The following is a 23081-nucleotide window of genomic DNA, read 5'->3' as shown; positions in this document are numbered from 1 at the left end:
CTCCGCGTGCCTCGGTTATCTCTATACCCGAGCTCTCTTTTCTTGTGATAGCCATCGTGCTTGAAGTATATATATCTTGCTATCACTTGTGCTACATATATCTTGTGCCTATCGTGCTTAGCTTTGTGCTACATATATCTTGTGCCTATCTTGCTATCACTTGTGCTACATATATCTTGTGCCTATCTTGCTTAGCTCTAGTTGCCATTGTTACACTTAGTTGAGCTTAGCATATTTAGGGTTTGTGCTTGTAAACTAAACATTAGTTTAATTCCGCATTCTTACAAGACAAATCCGCAAGAGTTTGTAATTGCCTATTCACCCCCCCCCTCTAGGCGACATCTCGATCTTTCACCTACCTCTGAACAGTTAGGCAACATACTATAAGCTGTTCTTGAGCTCTCTCTCTCTTACTCCATTGCTAGAAACACCAAAATCCTCCGATCTCCCTCCTCCTCCACCCAAACTCAAATCCCTCCGGGGAATCACTAGAGGAGGACCCGATCTACTGTTCTACCAAGACAAATCTCATTTCCCCTTGTATTCATCGAGAAGCTTGTCTCCTAGGGTTCCTTGGAAACCCTAGGTGGGCAAGAGGAGTCCGGAAGCATCCGGGCTGTGGATTTGCTCCGGGCAAGATTGTGAAGGTTTGGAGGCTACCTCAAAGTCTACCACAAGTGAGTGAGCTATTCCTTCGTGGGATAGGCTCCGGAGAATAGGGTGAGCCTTCGTGGCGTGGGGAATCCTTTGTGGGACCTCCACCCCTCCAAGCGTGACGTACCTTGTTGCAAAGCAAGGGAACACGGGAATACATCCTCGTCTCCGCGTGCTATCGGTTATCTCTAACCGAACTCCTTACTTGTGATTTAATCGCTCGTGAGAGCCTTCGTGCTCGAGTTAGTTGTATCCTCATATAGGTTGCTTCACCTAGTTTGCATTAGGCTCACCTTTATATTCCGCAAAGCCTAATATTGCAAAGAAAGAATTAAAATTTGTAGAAACCTATTCACCCCCCTCTAGGTTTACCATCTCTATACTTTCATCGAGTTTGATTCATCATCTTTCTTGGTTGTTATTTGGATCTTATCCATGTGATGATTTAGAGCTTGTGCTTATTCTCATGACAAGCTCTAGTTCATCAAGAATGGTTTTTGCACGGGCAACTTGTTGCATTTTCGAGATTGGAGGTTTTACCGGTATGTCTTTTTTAGATAGGTCAAACCTTTCATCATTTGTTTCTATCCTCCCTTGTTGGACTATGATGGTTTCCTGCATGATCTTGTAGAGCTTGTTCCTAGCTTCAAAACAAGCCCAAGATCATCAAAATCGGAGTCCGGATGCTAAAGTTATGCCCGTTTTAGTTTTGGTGTTTCTACAGTTTGCCCGGCCGGATTTTCCGGGCCGGATTATCCGGGCCGGATATTTCGGAAATATCCGGCCCCCTCGAAATCGGCTAAGGACCGAAGAAAACAGCTCCGGGACAGGGCCGGACTTTTGGCCGGATTTTTACCAGGTTTTGTCCCTGAGGCCGGATTATTCGGGGGGGGGGGGGGATTATCCGGCCCTTACTTAGGCCGGCCCTTACTTAGGCCGGATTATCCGGCCCTGGTTTTGTCCAACGGCTCGATTTTCTTGGGGGGTATAAATACCCCCTTTCTTCCTCCTTGGGCTGTGGCTTCTCTAACTCTCTCTCTCCTCCATTGTTGAACTAGAGAAACTTGCTCCATCTCTAAATCCCTCCATGATTCTTGCCCCCATTTGAGGGAAAAGAGAGAGGAGATCTAGATCTACATTTCTACCAATCAAATCCATCTCTTTGTGAGTGGAACTCTCTAGATCTTGATCTTGGTGTTCTTTGTGAATTCCTTTGTTCTTCCTCTCTTATTCCCCCAATAGCTTTTGTAGCTTTGTTGGAATTTGAGAGAGAAGGACTTGAGCATCTTTGTGGTGTTCTTGCCATTGCATTTGGTGCATCGGTTTGAGTTCTCCACGGTGATTCGTGGTGGTGAAAACAAGAAAGTTGTTACTCTTGGGTTCTTGGAACCCTAGACGGATTCTAGGCCTTTGTGGCGATTTGTTGGGAGCCTCCAATTAAGTTGTGGATGTGTGCCCCAATCTTTGTGTAAGGCCCGGTTTCCGCCTCGAAGGAAATCCCTTAGTGGAACCGTGACCTAGGCCTTTGTGGCAAGGGTCACCGGGAGATTTAGGTGAGGCGCCTTCGTGGCGTTCGGTGTGTGGTGTGAGTACCGCATCTTGGGGTGAGGCCTTTGTGGCGTTGGTGTGCATCGAGCAACCACACCTCAAGGTGAGCCTCTTGTGGCGTTCGGGAGCACTAAGCAACCACACCTCTCCACCGGAGATTAGCACTCGCAAGAGTGTGAACTCCGGGATAAATCATCGTCTCCCGCGTGCCTCGGTTATCTCTATACCCGAGCTCTTTACTTATGCACTTTACCTTGTGATAGCCATCGTGCTTGAAGTTATATATATCTTGCTATCTCATACTTACTTGTATTGCTTAGCATAAGTTGTTGGTGCACATAGGTGAACCATTGCTTAGAATAAGTTGTTGGTGCACATAGGTGAACAATAGTATATAGGCTTTGGGCTTGACAAAGTAAACACTAGTTTTATTCCGCATTTGTTAAGCCCATCTCGTAAAAGTTTAAATCGCCTATTCACCCCCCTCTAGGCGACATCCGTGTCCTTTCACTTGGCCACTTTTTGATTGTTTACAAACATATGGATTTTTGTTGTAATTGTTTGTGACTCTTGTAAAAATAGATGATGATTTTTGTTGTACATCAATCTGTTTTGCAGAAAAAAGTGTTTATCCAACTCTTCATTTTTGTTGTAATTGTTTGTGACTCTTGTAAAAATAGTTTGTGAATTTTTGTTGTAATTGATATTAATTTTTATTGTAAATCAATCTGCAACAAAAAATATTGTTATTTAACCTCTTTTTTTAATAAAATTACAATTAAAAATATAGTGAATTTTTTGTTGTAATAGTATATTTTTTGTAAGCGGGACGAGGTATTTTGTTGCAATACTAGTGGTAGATCATAACAGTGGCATATTTGCTGTAAATATAGGAAGTACCAGGGCCTAAGCAATAAAACCTTTCGGTTTAACTGGAAATGTATTGTACTGCGGGTTGATTTCGCTAAAAGTGAGGGGTTAAATGCAAAACGCGTTAAAGCTGATCCTAGACGTTAGATGCCGATCAGACGGTTGAAAGGACGACCGATTTTCACTCTCCGCATCGATCGCCCGACGCCTAGCGTCGCCCTTTTGCTTTTGTGGAAGACCAGTACCTAGGCACTCGGACGACCACGGGGCCGCCCGCGTGGATCTGTGGTCATGGTAGCGCACGGCAGGCGTGGATCGCCCAAAAAGGTCAGGCAGCGCGTGAGGTCGAGCCTTTGGGTGGGTGGTATATGCTTCGTCATTCGCTTCGCGTGTGCCGTGGCCACCAACAACTGTTTCGTTTTCTTGTGTCAGTTCATCACAGCTCAACCGCAGCGAATGCTGCAGTATGCTCCAAGCTAGTGTACAATCCATGTGTGCCGTGGGAGTGTAGAGCTGATCTGTTGTCTGGGATTGTCTGAAAGAACATAACCGAACTGGTTTTTTGGTCGCCGCAGCACGACGACAGTAAAAACTAGTCCGCACGGCTCTTGGTGGATCGCTGGCGGTGAGCCGTCGCCAGCAGCACGGCATGCGGTGGCCACAAAAAAGCACCGCGTCGTGCCGCTCACGTTCTATCGTGTCCGCGAAAAATGGGAGCTGGCTGGCTCGTACGAAGGGAGAAAAAAACGTGACGGCTCGTCGCGGCGCGCGAGGGGCCAGGCTTGGCAGAGCACACGGGATTGGGCGCAGATTCTTCCGGATGGGGCGTGTGCGGCTGCCGCGCCCGCATCGTGTGCGCGCCAAATTCTCTCCATCACATTCTCCTCGGCCTCCCTACTACTCTACTCTCCCCTATCTTATCTCCTCCCCGCTGGCCCCTCACCTGTGGCTACCAGCTAGCTACGATCGGCATCAACCTCGCGTCTCTCCCCTGCTTCAAAACCTCCATTCTTGTTCCTTTCCCTTGTCCTTCGACCATACCCGACCCCAGTAGCACCACTGCCGACTGCCGAGCTCGAGCTCCAGCCACAATGAACATCTTGAACCAGCCCGGCGCCCACCCGGCGTTCCCGGCCGCCAAGGACACCGGCGCCTTCCAGCTCATGCCGGCCTCCCTCCGCTTCGACGGCCCGAGCACCACCCACACCCACCGCTCGCAGCGGTGGCAGGCGCAAACCCTGCGCCGGTCCAGCAGCTACGTCGGCTCCCCCGGCGCCGACGAGGCCGCCGCCAAGAGCTCCGTGCCAGCTGCCTCCGCCAACCAGCAGGCGGCCCTGGCGGCGCCGTTCCAGCCGGTCACGCTCAACTTCCTGCGCTCGCTGCTCGACAAGGGCAGCATGACCGCCATCGCCACGGACGAGGACGGCGGCAAGGGCGCCTCCGAGGCGCCCCCGCCCCCGCCGCTGTGCGCGCTGCGCGTGGTGGTGTCCTCCGCCGTCGCGCTCGACGCGCGCCAGACGGAGCTCATCGCGCGCAAGATGCGCCGCATCACCGGCTTCGTCCACCTCCTCGTCGAGAACGTGGTGGACCCCTCCCTCATCGCCGGGTTCGTCATCTCCTACGGCCTCGACGACTCCCACGCCATCGACCTCAGCGTCAGGGCCAGGCTCGCCGCGCTCAAGAACCGCGTCGACTCCTTCGACCACCACCATGACGACCGGCTCCACCCGCGGCCTCACACGCCGTTCCACTGATCCGTTCCATTATACCCACAGACGCGCATACCATGCGCAGCACCACCGCTTCATCGGAGACGAGCAGCTCCGCCGTACCGCCATGATGAACTCTATACTGAAGATTGATCGCCGCAAGGCCGCCGCCGACGACAACAGTTTTGCTATGTAATCGTTGTTGTAAATTGTGAGACAAATAGCTGCTACTACTGCACCTTTCATGTTTGTATCAAACTGTACTGTAATGATATGGTACTGTAAAACTTGCAGATTGTAATTGTATGCGAGGTTCAATGTTACATCTCTGTAACGCGAGTGAAAAGCCTGATGCGAGAAACCTAGCTAAATTGGACAAAACACCACTACTGTATCCAGGAATATAGTTTATGAAAGAGCTGGTGCTTGTCGATTCAGCGTTCTGCACTGATTACTGATACTCCTGCATCAGAGTTCATTTTTCTGGTTTTGCTCTTTATCAGCCAACCGATACCCATCTAGTATAAGGGCATCTCCAACGGACGTTGAGCGATCATTTGCGTTCGGTCGGGCCGAAAATGCGTCTGGTACACGCTCCAGCGAGGTGACGCATAGTGCCCGGGCCGTCCGCAGCGACGCAAACCTGACCCAAATATGCGTTTCGGATGCGCCGCAGTGTCCGCTCGCATTCTGGCGGATGTTTTGTCAGGCCCGCCTGCCAGTGACCCAGCCCCGATGCGCCTTCTCAGCGGCGCCAGTATGCGGCGTCGTCGCTTCGGCAGTCTGTGGCCGCGTAATGGCGATGCCTCGCGTGGCGCGTGGTCGTCGCCTACCTCTGCGCACGAAGTAATGGCGATGCCACGCGTGCCGCGGCCGTCGCCTGCCTCCGACCTATATAAACAGGGGCTCACGCATCTCATCTCCTCCACACTAAACCCTAGCCGCCGCACAACCTCCACCGGAGCGTCGCTGTCGCTCAACCTCCACCTTTGCCACCACCTCCACCTCCACCTCCACCTCCCCCGGCCTTGAGCTCCGACGAGGAGTTCGACGACGACGACAACACCGACGACCTCCTCGACCCGATCAGGGACGCCAAGGCCCTGGCTAACGCGGAGAAGGAAGTAGAGGAGGAGCGGGCGGCCCACGCGGCATTCGACGCCGAGATGGAACGCCGCAGGGTGGCGGCCGCCGCAGCCGCAGAGGATGATGACTCCGACATCTCATGGTCTTCCGATGACCCTGATGCACCTAGCCCGGAGGAGAAGGCGGCGGAGCAGAGGGCGTTAGTCGACTCCTTCGAGACGCTCAAGGACGACGCCGCGAACGCGAGGCTGCGGTTGTGCCTGCTAGAGAACGCGGCGGCGCACCGAGCCCTAGCAGCAGGCGGCGGGGAAGCAAACGAGGGAGGAACGCAACGACGGGGCCTGGCCATCGGGCAGCAAGTATTATAGGTTTCTACAACTACTTTGTATAGTTTCTAAGTACTAGTTTCTATGTTTTTAAATATGTTGTAAATCTAAAAATGTGTCTGCCCTGTTAGGTTGATCTCCACCACGTACGAGCCCAACGGCTCGACGTGCCTTTGACCGCGCCCTGATCGGGGCGCCCAACCGTTCGCTGGTTGGTGGGCCCCTGTCGCCTGTGCTATATATAGAGTGGTGGGGGCGGTGGCACAGATCACGAGGTTGACCGGGAGTGCCACTCGCCCCACCAGGACACCTACCGATCTAGGTTCTTGCACAGAGCGACGGGAAGCACCACCACCACCTCGCCCACGCACCGCCGTCATCGCTATGTCTCTACACCGGCGGGCTCGTCTTCCTCCAATGGAGAAGGTAAACTAACAGTACCCCTCTCCTACCCGGCCATGATCTACCCTAGTCGATCTAGCAAAGTAAACATTGGTATCAGAGCACCGGGCGTGCGTGCGTGCGGGTGTAGTCTCCGCGCCGCCGCCGGCGATGTTGCAGACAGGAGGATCGTGGAGGAGTCCCACGGGGTCGCCGGACGCCGCCACCTGCCGCCGGCGGGCTGGGCGTGACGCGAGGGCCGCTGCAAGAGCGGCGCCGTCGCCGGCCGCCAGCCGCCAGGGAGGGGCGCGCTGCGCACAGAGAGCCCCACGGGGGGAAAATAGCTAGGGTTAGGGTTCTCGGCCGTTGGCCGGCCCTTTATACCTAGCGAAACAGATGGCCGACCGTCGGATCCGATCCGACGGCCGCGGCGCAGCGGCGCCGGCTGGCAGCGTGGTCTCCGCGGGCCGGGCCGCGTGGAGGCCGCGTGGGCCGCGTCGACGAGCGTGGCCGGGCCGCGGGCGGGCCGAAGGAAGGCCGCGTGGGCGCCGCGTTTTCGGCCGCATTGGCAGGCCGCATGGGCGCCGCGTCCCTGTGCGCCGCTCGGCCGCGTGGGCGCCGCGTCTGCTGCGTGCCGCTCGGTGCGAGCAGGCCGCGTGGGCCGCGGGCCGCGTGGGTCGCAACAGTAACAGTCTGTTTTTTCTGTTTTATTAATTACAGAGGCATTTTTAGGCAGTTTTTTGGGTCATTTTTTGGCCAAATTTTGTCTAGTTTTCTCTGAATAAATAGGACCAACGAAATATTTGTTCAGAAATTAAAAAGTAAAGGATATGCCTCCGTAAAGTTCAAAAGTTAAATAGTTTAAAGTGACAGTTTCCGCTGCAAAATAGAAAAGGAGCATTTTAAATGCAAAAGTGACAATTAAATTTAAAAGGTTGCTTAAAAGTGATTGTTGAAACAACTATGATCCTGTCATTTTATGACCAACTTCATTGATGGTATGATCATGTTTTGTTGCAATAATATGTGCAAAAGTGACAGTTAAAATGTCAAAGAGATGATTAAAGTGATTATTGTGATAATTATGGTTATGTTATTTTTGGACCAACGTTATTAATGACATGATCATGTTTTGTTGCAATAAGAAGTGCATTTATCTCTATTTCTGCCCAACGGTGATATAGTTTTAATTGCACAAACAGTTGTATGTTCTAATTTTGACCAACGTTGGATTATTGCATACAATTGTTGTTATGATCTCATTTCATTGTGGTTTAAAGGAGGGTACTACTTGATGAGCTGCATCAAGGATGTTCCAACCCTCAAAGGTGACAACTACACTGAATGGAGAAAAGAAGGTCGATTTGTGCTGAGGTGGACTAGGTCCCCTTAGCCGGCCAGACCAAAGGATCCAGTCAGAAATGACAAGGATAATGATGCTGCATGGCAGAATAAAAGGTGGCTAAGTGCCATTTATAAAGAATACAATTGAGATCGCTATTTGTGGGCTCAATTGCAGAGTGTGCTTCCGTAGGGAAGTATCTTGAAAGAATAAAGAGCCAGTTCACTGGTTCTTCAAAGATATGTGCGACCCAGCTGTTGTAGCAACTGGTGATAGAAAAGTACACATGGACGGGAAGGACATGGCAAGTGTGCCATATGGTGTAATAATGCTTATGTGGGTGTTGTCTGTGTGTAATGTGAGTGAAAAGTGCTGTCCGTGTTGGACAAAGAACAAAAGAAAAGAAAAGAACTGATGAATCGTCGAAATATGGCATTGTGGCTTAGGCCATGTTTCGAGGGGGAGAATAGAAAGACTTGTTAAAAATGGTATTCTTCCTCCATTAGAATTTTCAGACATAGAACAGCGCATCGATTGCATTAAAGAAAAATTTGTAAAGCAAATTAAAAAGGGTGCAAATCGATGCACAACAACACTAGAAATAATTCACACCGAGATATGTGGATCATTTCCTGTGAAAAGTGTGGATGGCTATGATGGCTATGATTCGTTCATAACATTCACGAATGATTACTCCCGATATGGTTATATTTATCCAATAAAAGAAAGAACAGAAGCGTTGGATAAATTCAAAATATTCAAAGCTGAAGTTGAAAATCAGCATGATAAAAGAATAAAGATAGTCGGGTCTGATCGTGGAGGGGAGTACTACGGTCGACATACTCCATATGGCCAAGTCCCTGGACCTTTTGCAAGGTTTCTACAGGAGACTGGAATAGTCGCCCAGTACTCGATGCCGGCGAACCTCAGCAGAATGGGGTAGCTGAAAGGCGCAACCGTACCCTTATGGATATGGTGCACAGTATGATGAGCTATTCCACCCTACCATTGGGATTGTGGATTGAGGCGTTAAAAAACCGCTATTCACATTCTAAACAGAGTACCAAGCAAATCGGTGCCCAAAACACCGTATGAGCTATGGACAGGGAGAGTGCCTTCTCTAAACCACCTGAAAGTATGGGGGAGCCCTGCTGAGGCCAAAGTATTTAATCCAAACATCGCAAAGTTAGATACTAAAAAACAGTTAGCTGCCATTTTATTGGCTATCCTGAAAAGTCAAAAGGTTATCGTTTCTATCGCCTGCAGAAATACACAAAGTTTGTGGAAACGAGACATGGTGTCTTCTTAGAGGACGAAATAATGAGGGGGAGCATGGTAGCTCGGAAAATTGATCTTGACGAGAAGAGGGTGCATGCACCTAATCCGATGACTCAGGAGCCATTTTTGCGCTACCATGTGCACATGTACCGACGATCCCTGCGATTGTGGTGCAAGCGCCTGTTGTAACTCCACCCATGACAACGATGAGTGAAAATTCGGAACCTGTCCGTCAGGAGCCGAATGAACCATTTGTTGAGCATGAAAGGGAGCAACAACAGCCACCTCTAGAGGCAAAAGGATTTACACAAAGAGAAGGGATAGTTTACAATGAGACATTTTCTCCGGTCTCATGTAAGGATTCCTTCAGAATCATCATGGAACTAGTTGCACATTTTGATTTAAAGTTGCATCAAATGGATGTAAAGATGGCATTTCTAAACGGGGATTTAGAAGAAAATGTCTACATGAAACAACCCAAGGGTTTTATTATGGAAGGCAAGGAAGAAATGGGATGCCGCCTAAAGAAATCCATTTATGGATTAAAGCAAGCCTCAGACACGGTGGTATCTAAAGTTTAATGAAACAATCAAGAGATTTGGATTTAAAGAAAATATTGAGGACAATTGCGTTTATGCAAAGTTTAAAAGTGGGAAATATATTTTCCTAATCTTGTATGTGGATGATATTCGCTTGCCGACAGTGATGTTAGTCTACCGCAAGAGACAAAGAAGTTCTTGTCCTCAAATTTTGATATGAAAGATCTTGGTGAAGCGTCATATGTTTTGGGCATAGAAATTCACCGAGATAGGAACAATGGAGTATCGGGACTATCGCAAAAGGCTTATTTAGAAAAGATTCTAAGTAAGTATAATATGCATAAGTGCCAGTGCCACACCTGCCCCTATAGTCAAGGGCGACAGTTTTGGGAAACATCAAAGTCCCCAAAATCAATACGAGCTCGATCAAATGAAAGCGGTTCCATATGCTTCGGCTATTGGAAGCCAACAGTATGCACAAGTGTGCACTCGCCCTGACTTAGCTTTTTATCACCGGAGTACTCGGTGGATATCAAGAAAATCCAGGTTTTGAACACTGGAAAATGGTAAAGAAGACATTGCGTTATGTGAAAGGCACAAAGAGTTACATGCTAACATATAGAAGATCTGATTCCCTAGAAATAAGAGGGTATTCAGATGCAGATTTTGCGGGGGATAAAGATGATAGAAAATCCACATCTGGATATGTATTCACCCTCCCAGGGGGAGCTATTTCGTGGAGAAGCTCCAAACAGACGATAGTTGCATCATCCACGATGTATGCATAATTTATAGACCCGACTTGAAAGTGGTAGATTGTATTGACAAACCACTAAAGATGTACTGCGACAATGAGCCCGTATTTTGTGCTCACAACAACAAGTCGAGTACATCTACGAAACCAATTGAGGTTAAGTACTATGTTGTGAAACACAAGGTCCAGGATCAAACTATAAGTCTCGAGCATATAAGGACAAAAGATATGCTTGCGGATCCGCTAACGAAAGGCTTACCACCCAGCGTGTTCAAGGAGCACGTAGCCGGCATGGGTTTAAGGGAAAGTCTTGCCTATCCTGGATCTTAAGAGGCCCAAAAGTAAAAGAATTTGTTTCAAAATAGAGAAGTGTATTGTGGCTGTCTGATTCTATCGGCAATAGAGCTGTGACGATGAAACATGCCCTATGGACTAATCTAAAATGAAACGAATAAAATAAAAGTATAAAGTTAAAAGTAAAGTTGAGATCAAAGGGGAGAATGTTAGGTTGATCTCCACCACGTACGAGCCCAACGGCTCGACGTGCCTTTGACCGCGCCCTGATCGGGGGCGCCCAACCGTTCGCTGGTTGGTGGGCCCCTGTCGCCTGTGCTATATATAGAGTGGTGGGGGCGGTGGCACAGATCACGAGGTTGACCGGTAGTGCCACTCGCCCCACCAGGACACCTACCGATCTAGGTTCTTGCACAGAACGACGGGAAGCACCACCACCACCTCGCCCACGCACCGCCGTCATCGCTATGTCTCTACACCGGCGGGCTCGTCTTCCTCCAATGGAGAAGGTAAACTAACAGTACCCCTCTCCTACCCGGCCATGATCTACCCTAGTCGATCTAGCAAAGTAAACATGCCCTGCTAGGAGCACACCAGACGTAAACGAACGCGCGGACAAAATATGTTCACGGGGCGACGTAAACGGAAACTTGTGACCACTTTTGAGCGTCCGAAATGCGGCCCCCGTTGAAGATGCCCTAAGTCATGGTCAAGAACTGTACGATCTGATTATTCCAGCAACAACTGTTTTGATTGGTGTTTAATTGGTGTTTTGATTATTCCAGCAACAACTGTTGCAGTATACAGGTAAGAAGTGCAAACACTGTCTGACTGACACTGAATGACAAGCACTTATCAGACAATGCGGCGGCGGAACTGGAGCTTAGCTGCGGTGGTGCAGTGCACACGGACGTCGATCACGCACGGTGGTGCAGGGCCTCGGAGAGGTTCCTCAGCGCCTTGTCGTAGGAGACGAAGCCCATGAACCAGAACTCGTGGTTGTCCATGGTGGCGATCTGGATGTACCTCTCGGCCGGCTTCCACGCGCTGGCCGACGGGCTCACGGTCCTCACCTGACTCAGGGGAAGCACCACCTGCGATTCAATTCGATCGATAATTCCCAGGCGAATTAGACATTGCTGAACTTTGCAGCGAAGTAAACTGAAGCTGAACTAGTTGCAGCACGAAGTGAACTGAATCTGATGAAGCGTATGTTCAGAGAAGGGAGAGATCAGAGGTGTTTGCGTGCCTTGTAGTACATGGGCTCGGCGGGCTGGGCGGCGGGGCCGTGGTAGGGGAGCGGGGAGTCGCTGCAGAAGGCGAGGCGCGCGGTGGAGAGGTAGAGCGTGCCGATGACGGGGCCGGAGGAGGTGGAGAGGTAGCATGCGTAGGCCTTGCGGAGCTGCTCCCCGGGCACGGCGCCGAACACCTGGTGGAACACCCTGTCGTGGCCGCCCTCCGCGTACACCTTGGTCCCCTGCGCCAGCCGCGCCACCGCCGCGTCCGCCATGTTCGGGGCCGTCCGGACTGCACTCCAAAAACAGCGCGGGTGTCAGTGACTCAGTGCAGTGGGCGTGCACGACGGATCGAAGCAGGGAGAGTGGGTATGGTATGATATGATACGTACGGTGGTGCCAGATGTTGCCGGTGGTGTCGGCGGCCCGGCGGGTGCCGTCCTCCAGCAGCTTGCCGTACCGCCCCAGCGCCTTCCGGATGGCTGCAAGAACGCGCGAGCGGCATGAGGAAGCCGTGCAGAGAGGATAGTAGAATATCAGTCGAGAGATCAAGACGGGGCTTCACTCACAGTGGCAGGTGGACGGCGCCGCGCTGGCCGGGGTGACGAGCACGTAGGGGTTGCCGGCGCCGTTGCTCGCCGCCGTGACGGCGACGGCCGTGTGCTGCGGAAGCGGCGCCTGGTTGCCGTGCGGCGGATACCCCGGCGGCGCCTGGTTGCCGTGCGGCGGGTACCCCGCCGGCGCCGGGGCTGGGGCAAACGAGGATGCCATGGATCCGACGCGCAAATCGATCTGCTCCTGGAGCGGGCTCGAGTGCTGGCTTCCGCCGATTGCCGATCGATCGGAGAGTATGGTTGGATGAACGATGGCGGCGCGGGGAAGAATCGGTGCTAGTGGCGACGAGGCGAAGGTTCTCGGGCGCGTTTACTTTTTGTTGGGGAAAAGGGGCAATGAAGGTTTTTTTTTTTTGAGCTGAAGGGGCAATGAAGGTTTGCAGTGCAGTGCAGCTGACCGAGATAATGCGAGTAGACAAGTGGAATATGTGGGGCTCCGCGTCGGCGATTCTGCGTACGTTGGCCGCTGCATGAACACGTTCAAATAGTCAAATCCACCGGTCGGTGCGCCGATGCGCCGTGCCCGAACGACGGTGCCTTCACAGCAAAGTAAGAGCATTGTAAATTGATTTTTTATATTAATAAAATACGTGGTTGCTCTTAAAAAAGGGAGCATATATGTAGCTGATTCCATAAACCGCGGCCTGTAAAAACACGTTTACGTATAGCCAAAAAGTCACTAAATTGCAGTTTAAGTTTATGGAATATTATTGGCGGCTGCGAACTGGAAACAAAAACCGTGAACATCATCTTATGACGGCAAAGGATGAGGAGGAAAAAGTGAAAGGACGGAATTCATTTTAAAATTTCATAGGTGGGCTGTTTGGTTGCCACAGAATTGGGCCATCATTTCATTTAGGAAATCCAGCAAAATGATGCCATGTGTAATCACAATTCCGAACTGAAACCTGTCATTCACAATTCCTGTGCTAACCAAACAAATTCAATATTGAATTCTACTGTCATTTACAATTCCTGTGGCAACCAAACAAGTGTCCATTTCTGGAATTACAATGTAAATGAAATGAATACATGTATTCATTTCAAAATGCTACAAATGAAATGAAAACCTGGCTTCCAAACGACTTCTTACGGATTTGGCTTGTAAAAATGCGGAATTAAACTAATATTTATTTTAGAAGCACAAACCCTAAATATGCTAGGCTCATCTAAGTGCAACAACAATAACTTGACCTAACCAAAATAGGCACAAGATATATGTAGCACAAGTGATAGTAAGATATATGTACTTCAAGCACGATGTCTATCACAAGGAAAGTAAGCTCGGGTATAGAAATAACCGAAGCACGCGGAAACGAAGATGTATTCACGTGTTCCATTCCTTTGCAAGAGGTACGTCACGTTTGGAGAGGTGGGGATCCCACGAAGGACTTCCCAACGCCACGAAGGCCCACCTTATTCTCCGAGCATATCCCACAAAGGAATAACCCTTTCCTTATGGCTAGCTTTTCCTCCACTCCGAAGATGGCAAGCTCCACAACCACTTCACAAGCTCCATGAAGGAGAAGCCCGGGCCCCTTCACAATCTTCCACGAAGAGGTCACCGGGACACCAACCAAGCCAACTAGGAGGTCACCCTCCAAGAGTAACAAGCTCACGGTCTCTCATTCGAATTAATTGTGGTGGAGAGCTCAACACTATGCAATGATGCAAAGCAAGAACACTAGATGTGTTCAAATCCTTCACACTCAAATCCTACCAAAGCAACAAATGCTAGGATGAGATTAGAGAGGAAGAACAAGGAGGAAATCAACAAATAACTCCAAGATCTAGATCCAAATGGTTCCCCTCACTTAGAGGAGAAATGGATTGGTTGGGATTGTAGATCTAGATCTCCTCTCTTAGATCCCTCAAAAATTAATGAGCAAGAATCATGGGGGGAATCAAGAGATAGGGCAAGTTCTTCAAATTCAACAATGGAGGAGGGAGAGTGGAAGAAATTACCCAACCCAAGGTGGAAGAAGGCCTATATATAGTGTAAGAGAAAATATAACCGTTGGGGAAAAAGTCGGGCTGAGAAAACTAGCCGTTTGAGGCAAAGTCGAGCAACCCGACATACAGCTCGGCAGGGCTGAACCAGGTGCCGGGAATTTCGGCAGCCTACTCGGCATGCCGGGCTAGAGGGAGTCTCCGCACAGAATGTTTTTAGATGATTTTAGAGAGGGAGTTGATACGTCTCAAACGTATCTATAATTTTTGATGCTCCATGCTTGTTTTGTTACAATTCTTATATGTTTTATGTGCACTTTTCCACACTTTTTAGCATTTTCTGGGACTAACCTATTAACACAGTGCCGCAGTGTCAGTTCCTGTTTTCTGCTGTTTTTGTGTTTCAGAAAAGTTGTACATTAAAGTTTCTCAAAATTGGACGAAACAAAAGCCCAGAGTCTTATTTTTCCGGGACGAAGACGGAGCCAGAAGGACACGCGCAGGAGAGCTGCCACGTGGCAGTACATAGTGCAGGCGCGGCCCACCCTTGGCCGCGCCTGGCCCATGTACTGGCGCCTCGTCACCTCGTTTGCTCCGCCCTTTCGCCTATTTATTCCTCGTATCTAGAAAACCCCAGGGACCAGAGCCTCCATCCACGAAAAGTTTCGACGCCGCCGTCAACCGAAACCCTAGTTCGGGAGGGTTCTGCAGTCCATCCCGGTACCCTGCCGGAGAGGGAAATCACTGCCGGAGGCCTATACATCGCCATGTCTTCATCCAAGGTGATGCGTGAGTAGTTCTCCACGGGACCATGGGTCCATAGCAGTAGCTAGATGGTGGTCCTCTCCTTGTTCTGCTTCATGTATAGATCTTGTGAGCTACCTAACATGATCAAAATCATCTATTTGTAATTGCTGCATGTTGGTTTGATGTGGATCCGATTTATAGAGAGATTGCTTTGGTTGAGATTATGTATTATGTTATTATGATCTTGCATGCTCTCCATTTCTAGTAGATGTTGTGGCCAAGTAGATGCTAGCAACTCCAAGAGGGAGTATTTGTGCTCGATAGTGGGTTCATGCCTCTATTTAACCATGAGAAGTAACCTTGTTCTCTACGGTTGTAGATGTGCTGTTGCTACTAGGGAGAAAACAGTGGTGTTCTATTTAAGGGTAGTTTCATCGTTTACTTTACACACATTGCTTAAATCGATAGTTCGTTGCTTGCAACTTAATACTGGAGGATCTCGCGGATGCAATCCTGAAGGTGGATTATTAGTCATAGATGCAGTTGGATTATGGTCTATGTATATTGTTGTAATACCCGCATACTTTCATAGCATGTATTCTGCACCAACCATTAGCGCAGAATCTTTGTTTGTCAATTGCCCATCTGTAGTTTGTTTACCCAACATATTTATTTTATTGGGGAGGCGCCTCTAGTGAACTGTGGACTCCGGTCCTTCTTCTTTTAATTGCAATCTTCTACATAATTTTTATGTTATGTTCTCTGCAAACAATTATTTTTCCACATGGTTCGTTTAATCCTTTGTTTTCAGAAAAACCAGTGAGCTTGACAACCTCACTGAAAGTTGGGGATAAAGTAATTGGTTGTTTGTGTGCAGGTCTCCACGCTGCTGCTGACGCCGGCATAGTGCGCCCTGCCACGAGTTGGTTCGCAACACCTCGGGAGAGAACGTTTTTCTCCTACTGGTCGATAAACCTTGGTTTCTTACTGAGGGAAAACTTCCTGCTCTGCTCATCATACCTTCCTCCTGGGGTTCCACTCAACGTTGCGCATAAATTCTCCTTCATCAACTCCGCGCTCAGCAAAGACTTTTTCTGGCGCCGTTGCCGGGGAGAAAAGATCTCTTCTGCGAGGGGAGTCTCTCACTCTCAACTCTTTTACTTTGTTATTGTTTTTATTGCATATTTTATTTTATCTTGTTTGCATTTTATATCGAAAATCCAAAAAAAATAGTATAGCTTTTATTTCTGTTGCTTGCATTATTTTTATTCAATGGATAGTCCCATTACTATGTCGCCCGTGGGCATGATTTTCACTTTCAAGCAAGGGAGTGAGGAAAGTTTTAAGGAAGCTTGGGGTAGAATTAATAACCATTATAATACTGAGCCAAAAATGACCTTAAGTTTGCTTCTTAGTAGCTTTTATTTTGGACTTGTTCTTCGTTATAGGTATGCTTTGGACACCGTAGTCTGAGGAGATTTCCCAATTGTGATGGAGACCAAGCTTTTAATGGTGTTAAGAAATTAATTGCAACATATAGCTCACCTAGTGATTATGATTCGTCTCTTATAAGTATTTGTGCTAGGTTAAATACCCTCGAAACAAGCACAACTAGTTTGAAGGAATGTTGTGTTATGCTTAGTGAAAGTTTGTCAATAAATTCTAAGCCGTCAAGCTGGTTTCCTACAATGAATGTTGCTATAAATAATAAAACTCTCCAAGCTCGTTGTGATATTATGTCTGAGTTTTGCCTTATGCCAAAAGATATTTATGAGTCCCTGAATCTTTGGGAATATTCTAAAGGGGTAGAAGAAGTTATTTTAGCTAATAATACTATTTTATTACCTCTTGGAAAAGCTGAAGGAGTACTTACAAGTGTCTTGGGAAGAGTGGTATCTACTGATTATCTTGTTATTGAATGTGCAGGAAAAGGACAAATCACACTAGGAAGGTCCTTGCTAGAATGCTTGGGAGCAAAGATAAATGTGGAAAAAAGAAGTATAAATTTTAGCACTCCGCCAGGAGGGTCTTATTGGTTCCCTAGGAAGAAAAGGATTAGGAGCAAGAGAGGTAAACGTAATGCTCGCGCGAATGCTTTTGATGAGCCACCTCTTGATAATACTTGATTTGCACCCTTTTTGTGCCTAGCTCAAAGGCGTTAAAGAAAAACGCTTATGGGATACAACCCATGTTTTATTTCTTTTATTTTTTGCTTTGTTGAGTTTTGAAAGTTATTGCTACCGTACTAGTCTCTTCTTATCATTTTTATTTTGTTTTTGTGCCAAGGGTAGCCTCTAATAGAAATAAAGCAGTGTTTGGGGTATTTGCAATTTTGAAACACATTCTGTGCTGGTCACGAAAAAATTCTTAAAAATCGCCAGAACGTTATTTTGAGCGGAATTTTTTTGTTCTTATGCCCCAGTATATTAGCTAACTTTCGTTAGTTTAGCATTTTTCGGTTTGAGCAACAGAAATATTTCTTTAATTTCGATCTTTGCCTGCTGGTCTGTGATGACCCACAAGTATAGGGGGTGTATCGTAGTATTTTCGATAAGTAAGAATGTCGATCCCAACGAGGAGCAGAAGGTGTTGACAAGCAGTTTTGATGAAGGATTCACTGTAAATGCTCACAGACAAGTATTCAGGGGGTTTTGATGTAGCAGATGAATAAAGTACGAGTAAGTAAAATGCGAGAGTAACAATTGCAGTGAGTGGCCCAATCCTTTTTAGCACAAAGGACAAGCCGGTTTGTTTACTTATAATGACCAAACGTTCTTGAGGACACACGGGATTTAGTCTAGTGCTTTCGCTTCATATAGCTGATTAATCTTCATTGTTTTGATAAGTGTTGTGTGGGTGAACCTATGCTAATGCACCGCCCTTCCTAGGACTAATACATACTTGTGATTATACCCCTTGCAAGCATCCGCAACTACAAGAAAGTAATTAAGATAAATCTAACCACAACCTTAAACTCGAGATCCCGCTATCCCTCCCGCATCGATATACCAACGGGGCTTAGGTTTCACGCCACTCCGGCAACCCCGCAATTGGCAAACGAATACAAGATGTATTCCCCTAGGCCCATAAAGGTGAAGTATCATGTAGTCGACGTTCACATGACACCACTAGAAGAATAACACCACAACTTAAATATCATAACATTGAATATTACTCAACCATAATTCACTACTAACATTTAGACTTCACCCATGTCCTCAAGAACTAAATGAACTACTCACGAGACATCATATGGAACATGATCAGAGGTGATATGATGATGAATAACAATCTGAACATAAACCTTGGTTCAATGGTTTCACTCAATAGCATCAATAACAAGTAGAAATCAATACCGGGAGAGTTTCCCCTATCAAACAATCAAGATCCAACCCAAATTGTTACAGCGGTGACGATGTGCAACGGTGGAGACGGCGGTGATGATGATGGAGATGATGACGATGGTGATGGAGATGATGTCCAGCTCGATGACGGTGACGATGGCGTCGATTTCCCCCTCCGGGAGGGAATTTCCCCGGCAGATTTCAGCCTGCCGGAGAGCTCTTTTCTCTCTGGTGTTTTCCGCCCCGCAGAGGCGGGCTGTGACTCTTCGCGACTATCCTCCGGAGCTTAGGTTTTCGGGACGAAGATGTACGTGAAGGAGAGGAGGCCGGAGGGGGCTGTGGCCCCCTCCCCACAAGGCGGCGCGGCCGGGCCTCGGCTCGCGCCGGCTCGTGAGGTGGGCCCACAGCGGCCCTCCTCGGCTCCCCCTTCTGGCTCCCTTCGTCTTCTGGAAAAATAGGATTTTTCATATAAATTCCGTCAATTGTTGATCTTCCGAAATATTGCATTCTGACGGCGCTTTTTCCAGCAGAATCCTGACTCCGGTGCGCGATCCTCCAATAATCATGAAACATGCAAAATAGATGAAATAACATAAGTATCATCTCCAAATATGAAATATATCAATGAATAACAGACAAATTATGATATAAAATAGTGATGCAAAATGGACGTATCAACTCCCCCAAGCTTAGACTTCGCTTGTCCCCAAGCGAAGCTGAACTCGGTAAACGAGACCACATGTTTATGGAGTGAAGAGTCGATAAATAAAATACGGACAAGAAGCATCATATTCATTCACACAAGACATTCTAGTGAACAACTTCCTCATATAATTCAACTTGAAACAAGTATAAGGTAATCACAAATAAAGGTGCACAAGAAATCATAATTGGTGATGGCAAACTTCGTTCTTGGTCAGAGAACAATTAACAGGTTATACTTATCTATCGAGCAGCGCTCTCATGTTAAAGTTTATATGGCACAACTTGCATACTCAATCATAATAGTCTCCTCATAATCATTGATAACTTTCAAAGCTATATTCATTTGGATAAAACTTGTACTAAACAAGGAAGAGTAAAAGACATGATGAAGTAAATCACAATATAGATGGTTTGATCTCAACAACTCAAATGCTTGCTTAAGATGGAGGGAAATAGGTTTACTGACTCAACATAAAGTAAAAGACAGGCCCTTCGCAGAGGGAAGCAGGGATTAAATCATGTGCTAGAGCTTTTTCCAGTTTTGAAATCATATAAAGAGAATAAAAGTAACATTTTGAGAGGTGTTTGTTGTTGTCAACGACTGGTAGCGGGTACTCTAACCCCCTTGCCAGACAAACTGTAATGTCCCAGGTATAGAGACGATCGAGGGGTAGATTTTAGAAAGGGATGTGCATTGCATAGTAAATTCGGGGAAATTTCGCGCTTTTAAACAAAAACTACATCGAAGGGGGACAAGTTTCTCTCTCGACACCTTACGAGGTTAGGGCTTCGAGAGTGCGACAAACTTGCATCTCACTTCATTAGTTTAGGGTTTTAAGAAGAGAGGGGAGAGTGCATAATTGAATTCTTGATAAGTGACATGGTTGAATTCAAACCAATGTTGAATTTGAATTTCAAATTCAAACATTAAATAATTACCCTAAATAATTCAATTGAGGAAATTCATGAAGTAAACAATCAATAATAAACAAGATGAACAATTATAATAAAGTAAAGCTCATTAGAGAAAACTTTGAGCTTTATTGATCATCACACAATATACATTGTCATTACAATATTCATAAGAGAAAATAAAATGAATTACAACACATTACAAGAATTGTTGAAATTGAAAAATACAAGAAAATGAAAAGAAAAATACAAGTAAGGACCTAGTCTAAATTCTACAAGATCATCTTCACTTGATCTTGGATTTGATGAACTCCCTCGTCCAATGTGATCAATTGATAATTCCTGTACATAAACACAACAAATAGAAGTTATGCCAAGTGGCATAGGTTAAAAAAGAAATGGAAAATTGTGGATATGGATCAGCTCTGCCGAGCTGATCATCTCCAAACCAAGTTCAGAGTATCGGTGCACACACACACCGCCACACCGCTCACCAGTGCAAGTGTGCATGCTCAACAGACACACACAAGCCGGTGAGTCACCATAAGCCGCGACCTTGCTGTCGACCGCAGAGGAAGGAGAAGGCCACATAAAAGCCTCCACAGTAAACCCTAGGTCATATCCATCGACGAGGCTTCACAGGTAAGTCACCAAGAACACAAGAACATATGAACAGCCACTGCTGTTCAATCTGATAATTCACCACAGTACTGAATCAAGCCACACAAGGTTGCAAGGAGGAGCAGGGCAAGCACAAGCTCAACACTGAAGAAATCCTCTACACCAACAAACAATCTAGGAGCTGGAGTGAGGTATAAACCAAATCAACCTGAGCAAAACCAAGTTTTGCTCATAAATAAGCATACAATGCATCATCGGAGCACGAAGGGTAGAATACCCCGTGTGTGTCATCATCTGGCTACCAGGCCATTTGGTGCAAGCAAATATGGGTAAGACCACTAGGTAATCATCCTATGGGAACATCAGTTATGCAAATCCATGCATAACTAAAGGAATCCAGCCAAGAATGAATTCATAGCTAGCCTAACCCACACACTAAGCACCTACAGCTAGCTAGGCCATCAGACTATAGACAAATCCTTGTCTATATAATTTCTCAACAAAGCAAAAGCCACCGGAAGTCCAAACATTGGATCAAGCCGGTGAGCGAGTGGTTCAAATCCAAGAAGCAATTCTCAACTAGAGCAAGCCACAGAAGGAGGGAGCTACCCTTGACAAGATCACAAACTACGCTGTGGCTACCTCAACCCACAGCCAGCACAAGAGCCTACACATCATAATCCATTTGGATTCAGTAGAGGGCTAGGGTACACAACTGAGTGTTGGCATCCATCTAGCCCTGTCACATTTAATTGGATGATCACAACTGCAAAGCAGCTCACATCACTTATCCACTTCAGTAAGATTCAGGCAAATATAGATAAGTGAACTAAGCAAATAAATCAAAACACCAGAGCTTTGCAGTGATCCAATGGATCACTGCAAGCAACAGCAGTTGCTTAAGTCAGCAATAGTACACACCGTGCTAAGCCTCGTATGAAGCACAAACAAGACCGGTGAGCACCGATTGAATCACAGAGAGAAGCACACACTTGCTCCCAAGCAAGTAATGCTCAATTGATCATCAAAGCATCACTTGCTCTTGCTACGTATCACTATAGCCAAGCATAGTATCATCACAAGGCCCAGATACAGTTAAGCTAACCATATAATTGAACAATTGCATCACGTATAAGTGAATAGAGCATATTAATTATATCCAGAAGCACTCCATCAAGGGATGGAGTTGATAATGCAACAGTTAGGCTCAACTGAGCATATCCATGAACTAGAGCACAAATAATAGCACATCAGAAGCATTGGCACTTGCCAATGGCAAGGATCATCACAGGATGATCAAGCCAAGAGCAATTCATGGCATACATAGGAGAGGAATATTATACAGAGAATCAGCAGGAGCTACTAAATTACACGAGCACCACAAAGATGCTCATGAGCAATAGTTCATGAGTTGCAACAAGTAAGCAATTGAGCAAGAACAAGACAAAGACAACAAACCGGAACCATGACGGATGCACAGACAGCAGCAGCAGCGGCACAACAACATAGCACAAGAAGCATACGCGTAAGCTAGCAAGCGCAGCAGCCTAGCACAAAGACATCGGCACAGCGTGCATCCCCACGGGGAGAAGCGATGCCAGCGGCCAAGCTTAGACGAAGGGAAGGAGAAGCAAGAGAACAAGTAGCGCGAGAAGGACGGAGGAGATGAGCACTTATCGGTGAGCGGAGAGAAGATCGACCATGGCGGCACGGCGGCACACGCCGGCGAACGGCGGCGCCGGCCAAGCCTAGCCAGGCACTACTCGCCGCAACGCCGGCATCACCACGGCGAGGCACATGGCCTCGACACCGTGAGCGTCGGCGGCGACGAACTCGCCGCAAAGACACCACCGGTAGACGAGCAGAGGCGAAGGGGACGCGTCGAGGAAGCGGCGAAACACAGATCGACGCGGTGGATCTGAATCGCCGTCGAGTGGCGGTTCAGATGCGCCACATCTCGCCGGCGGCGATGGCCGGAGTCGGCCGGAACACCTCGGCGAAGGGGCTGGCGACGCGTGCGCCGCCGCAGCTCGGAGGGTTAGGGTTAGGCGCGTGCGCGAGAGGAAGGGGACGGATGCGTCCGACCGAGCCGGACGAGCGGCTCGGGTTAAGGTTAACCATTGGGCCACCCCGACTGTGGGCCCAGTGGGCAAAAATGACCTTTTACAATTT

The 23081-nt window shown here is 47.6% G+C and overlaps 2 protein-coding genes across 2 annotated transcripts; one reads left to right on the top strand and one right to left on the bottom strand.

Annotated features, from left to right (window-relative positions):
• Positions 1–3978: 3978 nt before the first annotated feature.
• Positions 3979–4826, top strand: LOC124704231 (ATP synthase delta chain, chloroplastic-like). Its single transcript, XM_047236473.1, has one exon. The coding sequence runs from the start codon at positions 4164–4166 to the stop codon at positions 4824–4826; it is 663 nt and encodes a 220-aa protein (XP_047092429.1). The 5' UTR covers positions 3979–4163.
• Positions 4827–11635: 6809 nt separating this feature from the next.
• Positions 11636–12970, bottom strand: LOC124700479 (GEM-like protein 1). Its single transcript, XM_047232602.1, has 4 exons — positions 12586–12970; positions 12409–12498; positions 12031–12308; positions 11636–11875 (listed from the first exon to the last, which is right to left on the bottom strand). Exons 1-4 carry the CDS (start codon positions 12785–12787, stop codon positions 11699–11701), a joined length of 747 nt encoding a protein of 248 aa, XP_047088558.1. The 5' UTR covers positions 12788–12970; the 3' UTR covers positions 11636–11698.
• Between the last annotated feature and the right edge of the window lie 10111 nt (positions 12971–23081).

The sequence above is a fragment of the Lolium rigidum genome, chromosome 3, assembly GCF_022539505.1.
Source record: "Lolium rigidum isolate FL_2022 chromosome 3, APGP_CSIRO_Lrig_0.1, whole genome shotgun sequence".
In the NCBI taxonomy this organism is placed as follows: Eukaryota; Viridiplantae; Streptophyta; class Magnoliopsida; order Poales; family Poaceae; genus Lolium; species Lolium rigidum.
This window is presented reverse-complemented; position numbering and strand designations above follow the sequence as displayed.

Excerpts from the sequence above, each read along its gene's own strand:
- LOC124700479 (XM_047232602.1), bottom strand. The coding sequence starts at position 12,787 with ATGGCATCCTCGTTTGCCCCAGCCCCGGCGCCGGCGGGGTACCCGCCG. Across the intron at positions 12,309-12,408 it reads CGGCAACATCTGGCACCACC|TCCGGACGGCCCCGAACATG; the intron begins GTACGTATCATA and ends TTTGGAGTGCAG. Across the intron at positions 11,876-12,030 it reads CCGAGCCCATGTACTACAAG|GTGGTGCTTCCCCTGAGTCA; the intron begins GCACGCAAACAC and ends ATTGAATCGCAG.
- LOC124704231 (XM_047236473.1), top strand. The coding sequence starts at position 4,164 with ATGAACATCTTGAACCAGCCCGGCGCCCACCCGGCGTTCCCGGCCGCC.